Source organism: Mastacembelus armatus, chromosome 22 (genome assembly GCF_900324485.2).
Source record: "Mastacembelus armatus chromosome 22, fMasArm1.2, whole genome shotgun sequence".
NCBI classification, from domain to species: Eukaryota; Metazoa; Chordata; class Actinopteri; order Synbranchiformes; family Mastacembelidae; genus Mastacembelus; species Mastacembelus armatus.
Window position 1 is genome coordinate 14,432,895 of NC_046654.1, and position 14,900 is coordinate 14,447,794.

Here is a 14,900-nt window from a genome sequence, read left to right on the forward strand (position 1 = left end):
CACCACCACTCGTTCCCCCTCCCCCACCCCTCCACTCACCACCAGGCCGGAGGTAGGAAATCAAACCAATTACGGTTTTATTTAAAGAAAATTGGAGCAGGGCCGGAAAAGTGGGGGCATTTCCAAAAACCACAAAATGAAAACTGCAGTGCCACTCTGGTAAAATACAGGGCGACTGAGGAGCTGTGTGTAGTCAGAAAGCACAAGGACAAATCTATTGTAAGACACATACGTATATGAGCAATAACTGTCTTCTTTATGTTAAAAAAAGACATTTAGAACCAGCAACATACCTTAAAATCTAAACGTCTACCCAAAAACCTGTTTCTGATAGACTTCAGTGCAACGTCCTTAGTAATTTCTCCCTGTGTCCATCACAGTGAGAGAGATTGATAGGTTTTGCTCTGCGGTGGACCTGTGTGATGGATGGTTTTTAAGGACTGACTGTGTTTATATTCAAGTTGGCTGTGTCCTACTGTGAGTGGCCTGCCAGCAGGCCACGCCTCTTACTGTAATCTGCCAAGATGCCCCACAGCCAGAATCCTTCTTGGCCCATCCCGCTGCTCAGGTACAGTATAGTCCAGGGCCCCAGAAAAAGCACAACCACCTGTAGGCTTCAAAGAGCAGAGAGCGTAAAATATGTATATGCATGTGCATGATCCTTTGGCCAGTGTGCACCACAGTCTGGGGCTCTTTTAACAGCCGAAAAGCTTGTCTGGGATCAGTGTTGTAATCACCACCCCCTTGCTCTGATGTGTTCTCTCTGTTTTACCTCTGTCTCCCTCTGATCCTCCTCCTCTCTGTCAACTCACAGGAAAGCCCCCTCATTACCAGCGCCTGAATGAAAATGCTTCATTTTCCACCCCACCCCCCTCCCCCAACAAGCCCTCTTTGTTCCACGGCCCATTTGGCTGTTATATCTCAGCACTTAAAGGCAATTATTCCTAAATATGAATGCTCCCTAACAGACATCTCCAGACACTCAGAAGGCATTTTTCTTCTGACATCTTCCTCTCTGCCTCATGGGCAAAGACAAAAGAAGGAGACATCAAGGTGTCCAGCGTGTGCAGGTCAACGTACACGCTCAACATTTTGCATGTTTACAAACTGTTCCACGTGCAGTCAAACCTGACGGTATGCCTTTGTCCGTGCAGGTGCGCACGGAAAAAACAGGAAAATGCACACCCTCGCACACTTAAACTGTGTACTTCACATGGAGCGTAAGATGATCTCCGATTAAGGATGAAAACAAACCAGTGAGTGGGAGGTGTCCCCTGAGGAGGTCTACAGTCGCTATAGTGGAACCGTGGAACCATGGGAAATGGTTAGCAGTGCCTGTGGGGCAGCCACGGCCAGACTCGGGGGTGTGTAACGCAGCCACACACACTGCAGACTGCAGACAGAAAACACCAAAGAGATGGCTTTTAGTCACCTCACCTGTCTAACAGTAACAATAGCTGACACTTTATTGTGTGTCAGCAGTAGCCTGAGTTATTCAGACCTGACTTTCATTGTCTTGATCACAGCTGTTGACGATATAAATGCCAAAATAGCAAAAATTCAACTGGCTGTTCTGGAAACCATGATGACATGAGAAAGATGATGACAGACAGTCTTTTGTGAAGTTTTGTGTTTAGTCAGAGGACGAGGAAAAGATGCTGTGTTGTTGTCACCTTATGGGTCAGAGGGCACCGTCTGAGGTGTTTTCACTCATTTGTTTAGAGTCACATCAGTCCTTAGTGGTGAAAGTTTATTAGTCATCTGGATTTGTGGTTGGTGATAAAATGACATGGTCTATTAGAGGGAGAGAGAGACAAAGGATTTAGACAACTGGATGTATGATTTGACAGTCTCCAAAGTAGATAGTGGGAACAAAAAAAGCACTAGGCGATGCAAGCTTTTAATGACCATGAGTGTTCCCACATGACCCAAAACAGACTTGAGAAATCGTCCTCATTTTACTCGCTGCTTGCGCACAGGGATGAAAAAAAGCAAGGGAGATAGAAAGATAGAAAGTGTGTATGTGAACCGCCAATTGAGCGTGTTCCCCTGCTCAAGCAGGAAGTGAACAGAGACCTGGTCCACAGGGATCCCTGTTTCCCCTTCTCGCCTTCACGCACACACACACACACACACACACACACACACACACTCTCACTCACTCACTAGCTCGCTCGCTTAGGACCCCACCGTGATGGGGGAGAGCCTGGCAGAGAGCTACAGTGTGTGGTGTTTGTGCTTTGTGTGTAGATGTGTGTATGTTAATTTCCTGTTTTATAGAGGAAGCAGTGTTAGCATGTACAGATCACTATTCAGATGTTCTCTGTGAGAAAAAAAGGACAGGAAAAAAAAGATTGTGTCAATTCTCATGAATCTGTATGGGAAACAACTAGCATTGTTTCTGGGAAGCTGCCCTGCTCTCTTAGTAAAAACATATTTTGGTTCACTGATAAAGTGCAAATTCAGTGTCTAAATCAAACTTTGAAAAGCATGTCATGTTATTATTCCAGTCAGCAAAATAAACCCAAAGACACTACAGGCTTTTATTCTCTCAGATCATATGATATACTTTCTATGAACTAATCAAATTAAGGGCAGATTGGTTATACACTGAAAGCAGTGGCCTTTATTCAGTGACACAAATCTAAATCCAAGCCATTAGGACATCTACATTAAATGAAAGCTGCTGCGGTCTCAGCCAGAATACCCCTTAACCATGGTCTGGGCCCCAGCTCCATCATGCAGTGATCTGTGGGGTTTCTGTAAAGACCTTCTTCTGGTTTTCACTCATTTACATGTCTTGGGTTTCTCAGATGACATGAGTGAGGAAGGATGACTGATCAGATAGATTACATTTTTTATCAGCACTATCCAGACTGTCATTTATATTAGTTACCCAGTCAGCCTAATACAAAGTTGATGAGAGATGTCATTAAACTCTTAGCTGTTTGAAAAAAAAAAACAAACATCCTACACACGACATAGTTTGGAAATTGTAGAACATAACTTCTTTCTGATAACTTAATGCTAATTAGACTTGTGTAACACAAGCAAAATGTGTGAGAAATTGTGATATTTTCACATTTCTCAAGAAAAAATATTACGAAATGTGATGTAACATTTATGGCTCTAATTAACTATTTTGTATTCATAAATAATACATAATAACGACATAATATTTAGTTTCATTAGTTCAAACAGTGAACGATTTCATCACAAAAAATGCTGGAAGGCTGCTGATAAAACAACACCCTAAATGTTCAGTGCTCAGTGCTTTGATTTTTTCACATCACCTGAAAGTCTCAGGCCCAACCCAGTAATGAGACTGTTTCTTAAAGTGGGGTAGAGTCTTAGCCTCATGGAGAAGTTCTCCACTGTGGGAACTGGGAGCTGCCTGGTGTATCGTAACACAGAGCAGTCTCAGTAGACCCGGCGTAGATGAGAAACTACCTTCACTGGGATCCCTGTGAAGTGCCTCTCTCTCTTCATCTCTCCCTCCATATCCAGCTCCCGGTCAGCGAGGCAGCGGCAGTCATCAGTGTGAGAACTGTTGCATCACAGCTCTCGCGGTTTCTTAGCCCCTGGCCCCTGTGTTTCTCGGTCAATCTGTGGGAACCCTGATTTTGGACGACAGCCTCTGTTCCCACCACCAGTATGGTTAGAAAATAGACTTCTGGTCATGTACCAGCCACCCAAACCAAGCCGGTTCTAGCCCGCTCCTTCTCACGGGTTCGGGGGAGGAGAGGTCAGCGGCTGCAGAAGAGGCCCTAATGGGTTTCGTATGCAGGTACCGCAGAAGCGGCACGGGATACTGTGCTCATGAGAAATGAGAGGGCTTTAACGATTCTCTGCTCTTTCCAAAACACACCCTCGTTCCCTCAGTTTTTCTCTCTGACTCCTGCTTCTCTTTCTCGATTTCTTTCCCTCATATAAATTTATAAATAGTGCTTTAATCTTTTTCATCTCCCTGATTTACTGAGGATAAGACTGTGTGGGGCACACAAGAATCAAAAAACACAGGAAGAATCCAAAAACATGCTGTGATTGTCTCAAAGTTTGTTTTTTTTCCCTCTAGTGATTCTCATTGTTTGAGTTTTTCTTCCCAATCCTGCCTCCAGTTCTTTTTATATTTCATCCACTTAAAAAGCAATTTTCTATGTCATCTTATAAACCAGTTCATTGTGTCTTTGACTACAATTACATCCAGACTAGCAGGCCTCATTCGGGCAAACGTGTTCCCTCTTTCCTGGAGAGTTACAGTTTTCGGAAGAACAACAGCAAGGCACTGAACGGGGAGAAGATGAAAAAAGTTCAACTCGTGTACATCCATGACAAAGACGGAGCCAGATGAGAGCTCCTCTGCTCCCCACATGTGGACGAGAGAGTTGGATCTCACAGTGTGTGAAGACAGCTGGAAAATTCCCTTGAGCCCGGTCTAATTGAAAGCTTATCATCTTCTCTTTGTGCTTCCTGAGTGGTGGGGGATCGGCAAGGAGCGACGCAGCCGCTCTGAGACGAGACCTGGAGGAAATAGCTGGGAATAGACGGTGCAGATCTGTCTTACACTCACACTGTGAAGTGCAGCTCTGACTGTCTGGGTGGAGGCTGGTGTGAGATCTGTCAGCGGGGGATTTTGAGTGTGCGTCTCTAGTGTGCGTGTGGAAATGCTTTTGAGTGTGCAGAGCTAATTGAATACAGTGTGTATCAGGGCTGAGTGTGCGTGTCCTGAGGCTTTGTTGTTCTGCCAATACTGCCCCCATAGAAGGCCCGATGCTCACACAGCAAAAAGCATACAGACAGAAAAAAAGGAGAGAACAAAATGAGAAGAAAGGATTAAAGGCCATAGATGCAGCAGAGTATAAGCAGGGAGAATAAAAGAGTGAAAGGTCGAAGAAGAAAAACAAAGTGTTTAGAAGTGAAAGCGCTGTCATAGTATATTCACAGGTGGCATTAGTTTAAGAAAGAGGAATTGTGGGCGTTGTATTTCAGGTTAACCACATGAGACATATGAAATCAGACCACCCCACAAGGTAGCATCTCAAGTGTTTGATCTTGTGGCTCAGCATCAGATAGGCCAAACAGATGCCATCAGCACCGCATAAATTAACAACCACATAGCTGGTGAAAAAGACAGCCGACATTCCAAACTTCTCCTGTATTGTTTTTAACAAGTGACAACTTGCCGACGCGAACTAACATGGAGGCTGCCAGGGCGGTGTTGGATTCCTGAGCTGCGCTTTATTGACGCTCTGGGTACCACCATGTTTTAAGCTGAGGCTTTTTTTCAGGAGTGTGGAGTAATTGCCAGCGAGCGTCTGACTAATGGGAGAGAAAAGGATGATCATTAAATGTGGTTATTGGGTATGAAATACCAGCGGACTGGCAGGGATATGAGACGGAGGTGGTGCCATTGTACAAGGTGAACAAAGAAGTTAGAGGAACAGAATTAGTTGGATCCAAATGGCTGCCATCAATTTGTGTCCCATTAACATTTATGCTGTTTTTTTTTTTTTCTCCTTCTTTCCTCCCCTGCTCGTTTGGCAGCTGATGTGATGCTGTCTGGAGGCGAATTACATCTTGTACCTCCATGTTTAGCATTTTCACTCTCAACACCTTCCCCTCTTGAACCATAAAAGACGCAACAATTGAGACTTTTGAAGCATTGAGTTTCAAAACTGCAGAGCTATTATTGTGAGTGAGTTGTTTTCATAGTAACGTGGATAAGGCTGAAGGATGTGGCTACAAATATTGAACCTTGAACCAGTGTGATTGTGATTTTCTTCCTTTGAGTTGAAAGGAAAATGATGAGTTGGCCATAACTCCCTCATGGAGATCCTTTAATTACAATTTATTTAAAAAAAAAAAAACAAACAAACAAAAAAAAATGTTTCAAATGGAATAAAAAGCAGTTATGAAGAAAAAAGTCAAACACGTTTTAATTAAAATGATTAAAAACTACATTATCTGCAAACTTTACAAGCACTCGGTAAGGAAGCATTAATGATATCACATACATAGATGATACTCTTAAATTAACATAGCTGTTTCAAGGTGTACATGCTTTGAGCATAAAAAGAAATGAAGATAGTAAGATGGCTTAACATTTTGGTATATGACAAAGAAAATTGGATTCTTTTAAAAAGAAACAAATGAAAATGTAACATTGTGCTCTTTAATCTGATATACAATACAATTAAAATACAATTCACTTGTACATTTTGGCTTTCTAGTTTGCATAAAGACTGATAATAGAGATCAATCAAGACAGAATTCATTTACCACACATCTTTCCCATCATTATATAACTGTGTCTATATTACAGGCAGTTGTGAAGATCTTTGGTTTTTTTCTTTTTTCGAAGAAACCACACAAATATAAGTACACGCGTGGTTTCCCTAGCTGCATGATTTTTGCCCACAATAAATAAAGGCTCCAGAGGAGAGAGCGGGGGATACATGCTTTCCCTTTAAATCAAAGGGAAATAGGAATGAGATTTTTTTACTCATTAAAAAAAAGAAAAAAACAAAAGAAAAAAAGGAATAAGACTGAAGGTCTCAGCAAAATACCTTACATAACTTACTTTTACCTGAGCTGCAAATGCTAGCTTTGGATCACTGTTCACTTTGAAATTAAATCTCACATGTGTAGCAACTAAATGCCATTCTTATAGAGTCAAGGATGCTAATCATCTTCCTTCTCATGGAAGACTTTCCTAGTAACTGTGAGACACCTGGTACCTGCTGTAAATGCCTCGGTGTGGCTCATACCTAGACGATCTGTGCAGGCCTATGAGATATTGGTGGAGCCATGAGCCCCTGGCACTGATGATTAGTAAATGAAACCAGCAAAGACAGAAATAGGGCCATAAAGGCTTCAAAGCACTCACTGATTATTCAGAGGGAGCTGTGGACAACAAGGGAAGGTTTCTTGCATAACTGCCCTTGGTGTTGGTAAGATGATACCACTTTGACCCCACTGCCTCCTTCTATCCCTTCATCCTCGCACTCTTCCTCTAACAGGAATAGAGGGATCATATGTGTAACTGCAGGGGACAGGCCTCCAGGACTGAGGCAGTAGGCACACACACACCTGTGGTGCATAAACGTGTGTGTGTGTCTAATCATGAAGTCACTAGTTATTTGGTTAAAAGGACACTTGCAAGTGTGGTCAGCAAATATATGTGAAGGTTTTAAAAAATTAGTTTTGCAGACTTTCAGATATTTGTAAATACATAACCAGAAACAAGAAATGAAAGTTCAAACATAGTGCAAAACTTAAGCAAATGGCTTATTTAGCGCACAAAGGCAATTTGGAATTGACTCTAGATACAACATTTCAAAAACAAAATCTGTTGGGCACGGTTCATAAGGAATCAACGTTTTAGTGCATCAAAGCTACATTGGAAGGCAAAATAATTACATTAAAGGTTTTTTTTATAATTTAGTAGCAATATATTACACAAATTCCAAATTTATACTTAACAACAAAATATAGTATATATATTGCATATATCTATCTATATATAGATAGATAGATATATATTTATATATCTATCTATCTATATATGGATAGATATATATGAAGAAAAGGTAGAGAGAAATGCTAAAGAATTTTGGGTATATGCTTACATTTCCTCACAATTTGGCTCAAATAAATATTATAAAAGTAAACTGTGTCATCCAGTTCAAAAATGCCAGACTAGGACTTTTTTTTTGAGAAAAGTACTTCTTGAATAAGAAATTTAAGGAAAACATTAAAAAAAAAAAGCACAACAGGACTTAAATATTCCTGCAGGGAAAAAGAAAAAGAAAAACAGAAACACTCCTGCATTAGTCTTTTACATTCCTCAAAGTATCAGCCATTGTCCTGTTTAAACTCAATGCACTGAAGACACAGCAGATGAGAATTGATTTCATAAAACATGAGTCCTGACACATCAAACACTTTTCTCTCTAATATGCAGTGACTGTGTGGAAACACTGCATACTGTACCTTAGCACCAAAGGCTATTATGTCCATTTGGATAATAAATTAGGCAGTAAGGCACTGAATAAGTACCTTAAGCGCATGAAACAGCCCTGGATGTAACTGAGGATGTTTTCACAACTGACACAATATTTTTGCAATATTAATATTTGTACAGAAATTAAAGCTGAAAAAGACAGATTGCTACAGCAGTGCAGATATGCCTTGGAAGGATGTCAGAGTGACTCCTGGAGCACACATTCAGTCTGACTGCTCTCATCCCACCACGCGAGCAGGGTCAGTCTGAACAGTCTGTTTGACGAATGTCTGCCACAGTTTTTCATCAGCTGTACTGGTCATACCTCCATTGTCTTTTTGTGTTTGATCCTGAAACTACTATGGCTTCACTGGTTTTACTCCCCACTTCTTTTTACAGTCTCAGCTGAACATCATCTCAGCTCTCTATGGCTTTTACAGTCCTTTAAGAATACACGTTTTAGCACAGTGCAGGAGTTCACACAAAATGTACAAAATACATGGAAGTCTGGAGAGATGGTAAAACGCAGAAAGTCTTTAAAGCAAGTGCTGAAGAAATAAAAGACAAACATGCAGCATTTCTCTTTTTTTTGTTTTTTTTTCTTTCAGTGTTCAGCTCTTTGTTCATGACCATCTTTGCTTTTTCTCCCTCTCTTCTCCCACACGCTAAGATTGTCTAGATTGATTCAGTAGGGCCTCCAGACGGACTCATCCAAGCGCCCTGGGGCAGTCATGGCCGTGGGGGAGTTGCTGTGGCTGCCATCGGCCTCCACGCCCTCGTTCTGGGTGCTCAGGCCAGGGTTCATCAGGCTGTTGGTGCTTCCAGCGCCCGTGGCCCCTGAGCAGGACAGCAGACGGGTGGGGGAGCGTTCGCCTCCTGTGTTCCCTGGTGCCACCATGGAGAACTGGTAGGATCCAGAGCCTGTGCCATAATACAGGTAGGAGTTGGACTGGAAGTTCTGCGTTTGATTGTTTGAGTAGGGTGGTGGCAGGTAGGTGTGGTATCTAGAAGAGGCTGACATGCTGAGGCCGCTGATGCCAGTGCTGGATGTGTTGGCGGAGTAAGGGAAAGCACCAGGATAGTGCATGCGGGGGTCTGAGAAGCGAGGGTCAGTCAACGGCGACAGAGATGGGAAGGTGGTCCTCTGTGGGAAGAGATCTGAGGTCCCTGATGGCACAAAAAAAGAAAGAAATGGTTGGATGGAGTCAACAAATGTTCAGCCATGAACAAAAACTGCTGCTGTGATTAAGAAATATGGGGCTCTGAGATTTCTCATTTTCTATTATTCTAAAAAACAAACCATGTCTCAACAATGGCAAACCACCCCAGACCCCCGGCTCTGAGCTCAGATTTCTTCAGGGATGCCTGTCCATGGAAACATTTGCTCTAAGTAATGAACTGAGACTTTTTTTTTTTAGCTTAGTAACAGTCATCAAGCACTGACAGCACATCATCCCACAGCCCCTATGCACAACACTGAAGTTATGAAAAGGCCCCTCGCCACGGCCCTCCTACCGCTCCTTCAAAAGCAGAGACACATACAGTATTCTGTCTTTCTTAGACCAATGAAAAGAGACGTTGTAAGTGCTGAGGGGTGTATTGTATAAACACCGACGGCTTGTTGCGCTGTTGTGCAACTCATCATAAGTCATAGTTAGGCCACAGAGGCAGACAGATCAGTCTCAAACGGAGACAGAGAGAAATAGAGAAGGAAAATGAAAAGAAAGAGGGAAGAGAGAGGGAGAAGGCGCTCCTGTGTGAATATCCTCTAATGCGTATCACAGTCCAGGACCTGTCAGAATAAACTGCTTAGTGTAAGCTCACAGGTAACAGAGCGCAGTTGAAGCCAGCTGTTAAGACTTCAGTTTCACTGCACACTTTCACATTTATTCAGCTGACAAAAGGGAAATAGAAATATTGCTCGAGGGTTTGACTTGGCAGTTTGCTTCTCTGAGATTTGGGACAGCTACTGTCACCGACATAGTTCTTTAAGTCAAACACCATATTGCCCCTCTCACTTAACTGAGGAGCAGTATTGGCTGGTTTTACATCCTGAGCTTCGGGGAGGAACCCATTCTCAGTTGTGTAGGTCTCTTGAACATTGAACCCTCGCACTGTAGCATTTGTGTTTGGACAGTGGTAACAGTAAAAGGTGTTATACCACTTTTATAAGGATTAAGCTGCTTTTGACTGTGTTTAGTAAAGGCCACTGGAGTTTCTATGTATGTCACTAAAAGTCAAGAGTCAGGTGCATCACACACTAGTAACACAGAATTTCTAACTCCACACACACTGCATTCTAACGCTCATGTTTAAGTCCTGGCTGACAAATAAAGCATGTTGAGTGTTTTCGCTCAAGACACTCAGATATTTTGAAAGAAGTGCAAAACTGGCAAACGGCCCGGCCGAAACGCCCTTCATCTGGTTGTCTGCCACAATAATTAAAAAGAGTTCCTCATACCTGATGTCAACATACAGGACGCCCCACCCACACCTGTTGCTTGCACACACACACACACTCGTACACCCACACACACCTTGCTCCATGGTTAATTGTTTGTCTGCGTGTGGCTTTCATGGGTCCAACGTGCCCACATGACTGCAAGTGTAAAATGTGGATTTGGATGGCAGAGAAAAGACAGCTTGTGTTTGTGAAGTAGCAAGCACTTGCATGCCACAGCCCTGAGGGGGGAAAATGCCAAACTTGCGTGCCACAGTCTTGTTGAAATGTCTTTTCCCTATGTCTGGAGAACTGGGTCCATTTTCAGCTACAAAAAAATCTGTTCCTTTGCAATTTCCATGGCCCTTGCGATACTCTTTTTTTTTCTTCTTCAACAACACATTTCTGCAGTTGAATTTCCTCTTCTTTTGGGATGAGGGAGTTTGGTAGTGGGGGAGCTGTTTCTTTTTCCTACCAGGCACTGGAGTCAGGCTCCATATCTGATTTCACGCGAGGAAAATCCAAGCCTTCAGCTGCTGCTGATTCGGGTGAAGTGGAGTCGGCCCACTAATTCCTACCGGACTCCCAAAAAGATTTTTCTCTCCCTCTCTCTCCCCTACTCTCTCTCTCTCTCTCATGCTACCCCTTCATCTCTCTCTGCGTCTGTGCTAAATTTAGGCTTCAGGGTGAAGCTGGGGAGGGGATGTGTGGCGTGGAGACTTGATGGCTCTGGCTGCTGCGGCCCACCCCACTCATGATCTCCATTATAATTGAAGTCAGTGGAAACGTGTTGCCTAAACTGCGGTGGGGATAGTCTTCTGTGTTCTGTCAGAAGAAACTGAACTGGACACTTATCACAACACCTTAATGGCCTTGTGTAGTATCCACCCCTTGGCTGTGAGCCTGCTACCACCTTAAACTCTCTACAGTAAAGTAGCTCCCTCTGGAGGAGAGGGCTAAACAAACTATTCTGTAATTGAGAAGCAAAGTCTTGCAGTCTGCTTTTTCTCCCTCTTAACCATGTTGCATACCTTTCTGCATCCCCACCCTCCCCCACCCAGTATAAGTACAGGCTTTGCTGTTGTAGCTGTGGTAACAGTGGTGTATCTTTGGCAGAGAGGGTCTTCCTAACTGAGCCTAGTAGTAGCTGCCTGTAACCTCTGCGGCCCAAAACCACACATGATCTCCATTAGCCTCATCTGAAATGTGTTGACTAAATTGCAGGGACAGGAGAGGGGATGGACCCCAGAGGGCTAGCTGGCACAGTCTGCAGTCTGTGATGTTCCCAGTCTGTGAAGCGGGTAGCTGGGAATCAGGGTTTTTATGGAGAACATAGCGTTCCAGTGCTCGCTCACCGCTCTCTTTTCCCCTCTATCTCTGAAGCAGAGTGCCATGCAAGGGTGGAGTCCACCTCCTCCTCTCTGCTGAACTCAAGAAGTCCACTAGTCCACAGTCAAGCGTGTAACCCAGATATGACAGGAGGTTTGCCTCATTTGCTTATGGGAGAAACTGATTTTGGTTGTTAACATAAGAGCAAGTTTGAGACGGTCATGTCTTTGTGTGTAAATGTGTACAGGATTATGTGTGTGTATGCGTGTGTGTCCGTATGTGGTGGATGGCAATGGGGAGATGCAAATCCAGGCGCTCACCTGTGAAATGTTTATTCAGGCTTGATGCAAACTGTGACAGCCAGCGCCGAGGGAATGGTGTCACACGCAAATAAATGGAGAGAAGGGAAAGGGAGAGAAAACCCCAAGCTTATCTAGCTACACGTAAAAGTGTGCTCTGCTGTGCCCTGAGATCGTCCGCCTGCATATCATCCCTGAAGAAACTCTGCTGTGCTACAATATGGACCTTTTAAACTCCCTTCAGTGGTAGAAAGTGTCTCTTTGATTTATTGACTGGTTTGGGTGGTTTGAACAGTGGATGCCTTGAGAAAGGGAGTCATACCAAGGCAATGATGACAAGGCTTCATAATGCCAGGGCAGAGCTACTGCTGCTGTTGCGCAGGCCAAAAAATAGGAGACCCAAATGAACACAAATGATCTCCAGGTGTTTATTTAAGAACCAAGGCTTTGAGGCTGAAGCATCATGTCGAATGCAAATAATAATCACCTCTGTTCTGTGGCACCATGGTCAACAGCCCCAAAGCCTCATGCATGTTAGGCACTTTAGCATGTGAGCACAGGGGATTTTGCATGTCCCTAACTTGTGACATGCAATACAAGCAGGGGCAAAGGAAGTTTGTGATTACAAAAAAACCCTAGATTTCCCTAATGCACCAACAAACAAGGTGACATGATTAATCTTTTTGTTAAGTAAATCCTTTTCTATGAGAGATATGATACTTCCTTCTAAAGCCACTGATGGGATGTGATCCTGGATCATATATACATTATTGCAAGGATGAGAGTGTATGAACACGAGTATCAACACCATTCTGTTTTCTTCTATTTCTGTCACACTTTCCTTACTGTTGGGATGAATTTTAAGTTTAGCCTTTAAGATTCCCAATCATATCTTTTTAATAACAATTACACATTACACACCATCATGATTGTTTTTCTACATAATGAATATGTGTAGAGCATAGTGTGGCCACAGTGGAGGAGTGGTTAGCACTGTTGCCTCACAGCAAGAAGGTTCCTGGTTTGAAACCCGTCAGGGCCCTTCCTGTGTGGAGTTTGCATGTTCTCCCTGTGCTTGTGTGGGTTTTCTCCAGGTACTCTGGTTTCCTCCCACAGTCCAAAAACATGTATGTCAGGTTGATTGGTGACTCTAAATTGCCCATAGGAGTGAGTGTGAGTGTGTGAGGTTGTTTGTCTCTATGTGGCCCTGTGATGGACTGGTGACCTGTCCAGGGTGTACCCCTGCCTTTCACCCAAAGAGAGCTGGGATAGGCTCCAGCAGATCCCTGGGACCCTAAATAGGAATAAGTGGGTATAGATGATGGATGGATGGATGAATATCTGTTTAGAAAAGGCCTTGCACATGCACTAATCTATGTACAGTCCTACCTGGTAAATTGTAGAATGGAGCGCAAGATCAGCCAGCCAAGTCTTCAATGTGTGTGTGTGTGTGTGTGTGTGTGCGCGCGCATGTGTCCTCAGCACAGTGTGAGTGGATGACTCGGCACGTCTAATGTGGTGTGGTGGTTTTGGGATAGGGGTCAGATAGGAGACTGAGGGGGCTGTTAGAAAGCAGCAAAGATCCAACTTACCAAGAAACAAATAAAAGAAAGAAGTGAAGTAAAGTGTGAGAGATGAAGAAGGAGGCAGGGTTAGGGTGGTGGCGTTCTAGGAATGTTCTGTGATGTAGTATGGCCCTACAGGCTAAACGAAACAGACTACAATATAATCCCAGTGAATGGCACACCCTATGTTATGCCCGCCTTTCCAGCTTCTCCACTTCATTATTGTTTGTTTGAATTTGAAAAGGCGGTCAGAGTGTTTACTGCTAATTAACATAACTTGGAAATCTTCAGTTTGTTCTTAAAAATGTCCCATTTGAAAGGTGGGAACTTCTTTTGGCACAGTCCGAAGTGCCTGTTTTTCAAACTTGTTTGCACACACAGTAATTAAAACAATTTCTTACTAGTGACTTCATCTCTCATGCTGCTTGTTGATTGGGCCTCACACTATGATTATGTCTTGGCAACTAACAAACATGCTTGAAACAATTTTCTCATTAACACTCACAAAAGCCCAGACATGCACATCAAATTTAGAGACCAGTGAAGAGAAGTTTAAATAAAAAAAGACCTGAAAGAGTCACGTAAAAAAAAAAAAAGCTACACAAAACTTTGGCACAGTAATTTTAAAAAGAGCTTTGTGATGTCTCACCTGGCCATGGTCTCAGGTCCTCCTCCACCTTGCATGTCTTCAGAGCAGGGGTGTCCATTTGATCCTGCCACAGGGCTGGTGTAACACACAATACAAACAACAGGTCAATACTAGAGATTTCTACAGAAATGCAACATTTTACTGTTTTGCGGAATGCAAAGAAATGTGTGGGTTGTATATTCTGTCTCTGCCACTGAAAACTGAAGCGCAGTCCAAAAAAACTCCCATCATGACAGACTTGTCAAAACTGTCTTGACATCTGGTGGTTTGGAGAAGTGTCTTCCTGTCACAGGTTGGATTCTGCTGACTGAGCTGTGAAGACTGGAAAGAGGAGGGGTGGTTTTCTCACCAGAGTGAGACCCAGTTTGGAAAAACATGCTTGGTGGGTGCATGGGAGATATTTTTGGGTTCTTTCAGACGAGACACTGGAGAAGGGGGGGGGGGGCAGTGGAGACCTGTGAGGCGCAGGACACTCACTAGCCTGTCCAGACAAGCTGTCAGGAAGCGAAGAATGGTCAAGGACCTTCTGGCCCAACGTGTGGGACCCTGGTTCACACTCAGCGGCCACACCGCAGGAGAGCTGACACAAATGGGGGCTATTTGCTCTAGGTCTGAG

The 14,900-nt window shown here is 43.5% G+C and overlaps 1 protein-coding gene across 3 annotated transcripts in view; it reads right to left on the bottom strand.

The window, feature by feature from the left end:
* Positions 1 to 5,912: 5,912 nt before the first annotated feature.
* runx3 (RUNX family transcription factor 3) overlaps positions 5,913 to 14,900 on the bottom strand; it is a 47,526-nt gene continuing 38,538 nt past the window's right edge. For all 3 annotated transcript variants that reach the window (XM_026309097.2, XM_026309080.2, XM_026309088.2), the window contains 2 exons: positions 14,285 to 14,359; positions 5,913 to 9,169 (listed from right to left, as the gene is read on the bottom strand). In XM_026309097.2, coding sequence (XP_026164882.1) covers positions 8,688 to 9,169; positions 14,285 to 14,359 — 557 coding nt within the window. In that variant the 3' untranslated portion in view covers positions 5,913 to 8,687. The remainder of the gene's footprint in view (positions 9,170 to 14,284; positions 14,360 to 14,900) is intronic.